Here is a 5,276-nt window from a genome sequence, read left to right on the forward strand (position 1 = left end):
TAAAAAAAATGCCACATAAGAGAGGAACTAATGAAAAAAAAATGCCGCGTTAGCATTTTGCGTTAGCCAAACTGATGGTGTTTTTGCACAAATTTGATAAATTTTAGAACTTGATTTAGCTCTTTTAAAATTTTAAAACTCGATTGCACTTTCGACAAATTTTAAGATTTTTAGTACATTTATCCCTGTTAGAAAAGCATGTTGTAGAAAAGAGCCCATGACATGTTGTTGCCTTTAAAAGTTCAAAAACAAAGTTCGATATCGAAAATAAAGTCCACGCACCGCCGATATACTTACCCCGTCTTAATCATGCAGCCAATCTAAGCTAGCTTCTTCTTCAAACAGAGTTATCTCCAAGCCAGTGAGAGTGTCCTCAAGAGGCCCCCACATGACGGCTTTTTCATTCTCACAAATCACCTTTCGTAAGTTCCTCAACTTCACGATCGACCTTGGCAACCCAGACAATCTCAGACATCCTTTCATGTTTATCCTCTCGAGATTGATCATTTGACCAATTTGATCAGGCAAGGCACTTAGATTTAGGCAATCAGATATATCGAGAAATCTCAAGTTTTGGAGGCATCGAATCGAGTCCGGAAACTGCGGCAAGTTTGTGCAGGAGTTAAGGCTGATTACTTCAAGGGATGCCGATTGCCCGATTTGTTCAGGGAGAGCGGAGAAATTATGGCAGTTTGTGATGCTAAGCTTCCGCAAAGGCTTTATCTCACAGATGCCATCCGGTAATGTCACAAGATCGTTGCAATAGTCAATGTCGAGCTCCTCCAAGTTTGGCATTGCATCTGAGATTTTGGCATCGTTTGATGTCGAAGTCTGACTGATGTCGCACATGAAAAAGGATATCTTTTCTAAACTGTGCAAGCGTATTTGTCCCATGCTTAGGAAAGGAACCGTGACGCGCTCAAGCCGGATCCTCCTTAAATTGGACTCGATGACATGGAAATTGCCCAACTCAGCGGGAAAGAAACTGTAGTTTGTTACTATCAGGACCTTCAGCTTGTGGGACTTCGCGATGAATTCAGGCAAAGCATAGGTTTTGGTCTGCATGTTGGTCTGGAAATTCAAGACAAGAGCCTCAGCTTCAGGCAATTCGAGATTTGGCCAAGGTTTTGAGAATTTTCCATCTGTATTATGATCGAAGAAGGTTAGAAGCTAGTAACTACCAACCAGTTGAATTTTTCCCTAAAGATCTTTGAGAAAGAGAGAGAGAGAGAGATACTAACCTGTGGAGATGGACACTAGACGAGCACGGAGAGGTTGCTGCTTTTGCTCTCTCCACCAGTTAGGAAAGTTATTTCCCATCAAGTCCAGAATGAGTCTCTCTCTCTTCTCTACTTCCCCCTGGTTGCACTCCATGATAGCCAGCTCTCTGAGCAGATCATGCTGCATAACATAGTGGCTACGGTAAGATTCGTCGTCGTCTCTTGAATCTCTCCTGTTTGTATGAAATCAAACACTTGGATATAAGCATTTGTGCTCGAGTTTCTTGAGCTAAATTCTAGTGCACCATTTGATAATATCAATTCAATAGAAAAGGAAGACATTGATCTTTCCCACCCTTGATAAATTAAGTCAGGAGTTAGAAATGTTCTTTACAGGCCCATGTATAATTCTTTTGACCGTTACAATGCAGAACACACTGCAGCTGAAGGTCAGGCGCAGTAATTGTGGTGTGGATTCAACTAGAATGGCGCATCTTTGGGGAACAGGATAGTTCGTAGCGCTATGGAAAATCTTAACCTTTTGGGGTTAGCTATGGGTCATCAAATGGCATAAATTATTCTCTCAATCTTGGTGCAAAGATCTTATCATGCATTTGTCCATTTCACACGCATTCTGTCACGTATAAAAAAAACTAATCATATGCCGACTAGAATCTGATGAGAAATTCTTATGGTAGTAGAAAACTACAAAAGTTGGTTGAGAGAACAAAATGAACTTCAGGGACATACCTGGGTACTACGAGATCAGCTAGGTTCCTGTAATCGAGTTCATGGAGGTCAGGAGTGGCGCGCACACCATCGGAATCTAGCTTGTACAATTCCACCCACATATCAATAAGGGCGGTGGCGGGGATCTTGCAATCCTCTGGAAATGAGCCGAGGTCCATGAAACGTTGCTTGATCAAAGGGTCACCATCCAAGTCGTCCAAGCTCTTTTTGAGGCAAGCTAGTATCTCGGTGTCCAAATCAAGAAGGGAATGACCTTCGGACAATTCATGAAGCTTTTTTCTCCAGAATGCATAATCCTTTCCTCGGAGAGACTTGGCAACGACTTTAATAACCAATGGCAATCGCTTACAGTGTTCCACTATCTGCCACAGGAAAAAAAGATGAGAAATATTGGTCTCTTGATAGGAATCATGATTAGTACAAAAGCAAGGCCTCTCGTTGATGAAAGAGAGATGAAAGTAAGGATAGGCAGGTTTGATTTTATTAAACATATTCTTGAAAGAAAAAATTGACCCAGAGTTTCGATGACCATAAGAAATCCTATAATTGATGCACGCAAGCAAGAGTATACCTGATTCAAGAGCTTAGCATCTGGTGCACCCATGCTTCTATCATCGACAGTAACACATTGACAAAAGAGTTCCATGGCTTCGTCATGAGTTAGTGGGTTCAGGTGATGCACAGGACGAAAACGAGGAAACTCGTATCTTGATGTCACCACAATCTTGTAATCTTTGATATCATCGCAGACAAATTTGTCGATGATGGATTCCGATTCCTTCCAGACATCGTCCAGCACAAGCAACACAGGATTTTGTCCTATTTTGTTGAGCAGTTGCTGCAAGCAATGAACTGCATCCTTGTCTGATTTAATCTCGGGTACCTCGAAACGATTATGTTGATACATTTTCTGGACAATATCTCTCAGGTTGGGCTTCTTCGAGACGGGGACGAACATGATTTTGTCCTCAAATTTGCCTATATGGAAACCACAGTAAGAGAATCCTATCGCTTGCAAAGAGTATGAAATTTTGCCACGGCACTTTTCGTTTAATGAATTCGGTAGGACAAAAAACAGAGCTAAGTAGACACCGTATAGCAGAAATAATAAGTCTGAAGCACACGGCTGTGAACTGAAGGGTTCAGCTAATTAAGAAAGGTGCTCAGCGCAATGAAACAGAGGAGAGTTATTGCATATCTAAAAGCTTGGGAAAGATCTATCAGATTGAACATGATATCAAACCCAAAATGGAACGATGAGAAAAAGATTCTTCTTGATGAAACATCCATCTGCATAATACCCAAGCAATTCTTTGTGCTAACATTCACATCTACCAGAAACTGAATTGCTTGACAGAGAGGACATGTAAAGGAATTCAATCATCCACGTATGTCCAAAAGAGGAACATCATTCAGGCAACAGCTCCTATACACATAAGTAGCGGGATAATTAACAAAAAAATATTCAATCAATTGTACGATGTCAATTCAGTTCTAAACTTTTCAATTTTGTCAATTTTTTTGTCAAATTCTATTTTGCCAATTGAGTCTTAAAAGCTTTTGACGATTTGCCAATTTTGACAGAAAATTGCTGATGTGGGACGGCCGGTGCTGATGTGGACAATTTTTACAAATTTTTTAATTTTTATAAATTTTCTGAATTTTTATAAATTCTTTTAGTTTTTCCTTTTTTTTTTTTCTACTTAGTCCGGCAAGGGTTGGCGGCCAACACTCGCCCATGGTTGACTGACAACCCTCGCTGATTTTAGAAGGAAAATAAAGAAAGAAAAAGAAAAAGGAAAAACAAATTTTATTAAAAAATTCAGAAATTTGTTTGAAAAATGCAAAAATTGTCCATGTTAATGTCGGCCGTATCACGTAAGACAGCTGACGTTCACGTCAGTGATTTCTGGCTAAAATTGATCGGAAGAACTACATTGGTAATTTGTCAAAAGGTTTAGAACTAAATTGGCATCCGCACAATTTCTTCAGAACACTTTTGCTAATTTTTACCATAAATGGCTACCATAAATGGCTAACCAAAAGACTATTAGAGGTGACCAATTGGCGAGGATCAAATCTATAAATTCATCCCTACTTTTTTTAGTTCTGGATCAATCAAAGCACTAATCACACATACCTTCAATTGCCACTTCATGACACAATTTCTTAAGCAGAGTGGTCTTCCCGCAGCCGCCTGGGGCTGTCACAACAATCACAGACACTCCCTCCTTAAGCAGCTGCTCCTTGAGCTTCCTCAAGGACGCCTCCATCTCCAACCCGACAATGAAATGGGGCGCTGCAGGGACGGCAAGGTTGCCCATAGTCTCAAGCCCGCTCTGGTGAGCCGCGCTATTCGATAGCATGGACAACAACTCCTTCACGTCTCCCCCTATCTGCGTCACCTTTACCGATGTCTCCTTGCTAGTCATCACATTCAGCAGGGGCATGTAAATTCGGAACTTGTCCAGGACTGCCCCATTGAAGGTGGTCAGCTTTTTCGAGTGCGTATACATCGTGCACAAGTTGAGCATGCGGATCTTCGAGCACTTGTTGACCAGTCCTTTGCCTTCCTCCAATAGGTCCTTGATCGGACGCATCTCTTGCGGACGCTCCAGCATATTGTTGTACTTGTCGATCTCATTGATGATCGGTTCTATGTTGCTCAAAGTGTCCTGGATCTTCTTGAGCTTGCCACGAAACACGACAACAGTCTTCACAAGGTGCTTAACGATCCCGAACAACTCACCGAATACTGCTCCCATAACATCATCTGAGGCATTAACCATTTCTTGTTCTCTCTTTCTGCGCAGACCAGACAAGCCTAGAAAATCCAAAGCTTTGATGGGTCGCAAGGATGCTTCGAAGAACTGAAACCCACGTCCCAAGATTTGCAGAGGATGCTTCTCTCTGCTTTTTATTCTGGATTTTTCTGCAGGGGCAAGAAGGAAGGTTAGCTTTTTGGTCTTTGAAGCAACAATGGAGAGCTGAGGTGAACGGAAAGGTGAGAGAGACTCTTTTGATAAAAGTGGTAGTTGAAGTTTATGGGAAATTTCTTAGGAAGGGCGAGCCCTGGCACTCCTTTACTTTATGATTTAGGGGTTGACGAAGACCTGTCTTTGTCGCATTGAAGCACTGCGAGTCCCAGGTTCGTGTTTTGTCCGTATGGGCGAGTTTTGTCCTACTCGGTGTTATCCAGCGAATCTGGATTGACCCCTAGGTAGATGTAGTGGACAAAACGTTGGAAAAGAATGGACGACGTTAGGTTGGGTAATTTTCAGAGCGACCAGTTTATCACGGCTAGCA

General features: G+C 41.8%; 1 protein-coding gene across 1 annotated transcript; it reads right to left on the minus strand.

The window, feature by feature from the left end:
- Window positions 1-201: 201 nt before the first annotated feature.
- On the minus strand, window positions 202-4,897 carry LOC130138843 (probable disease resistance protein At5g66900). Its single transcript, XM_056314125.1, has 5 exons — window positions 4,111-4,897; window positions 2,542-2,948; window positions 1,971-2,332; window positions 1,242-1,453; window positions 202-1,142 (listed from the first exon to the last, which is right to left on the minus strand). Exons 1-5 carry the CDS (start codon window positions 4,757-4,759, stop codon window positions 304-306), a joined length of 2,469 nt encoding a protein of 822 aa, XP_056170100.1. The 5' UTR covers window positions 4,760-4,897; the 3' UTR covers window positions 202-303.
- Between the last annotated feature and the right edge of the window lie 379 nt (window positions 4,898-5,276).

This window comes from Syzygium oleosum, unplaced genomic scaffold, assembly GCF_021117445.2.
Source record: "Syzygium oleosum isolate NSW1041296 unplaced genomic scaffold, Sole_v2.1 Sole_v2.08, whole genome shotgun sequence".
NCBI lineage: Eukaryota > Viridiplantae > Streptophyta > Magnoliopsida > Myrtales > Myrtaceae > Syzygium > Syzygium oleosum.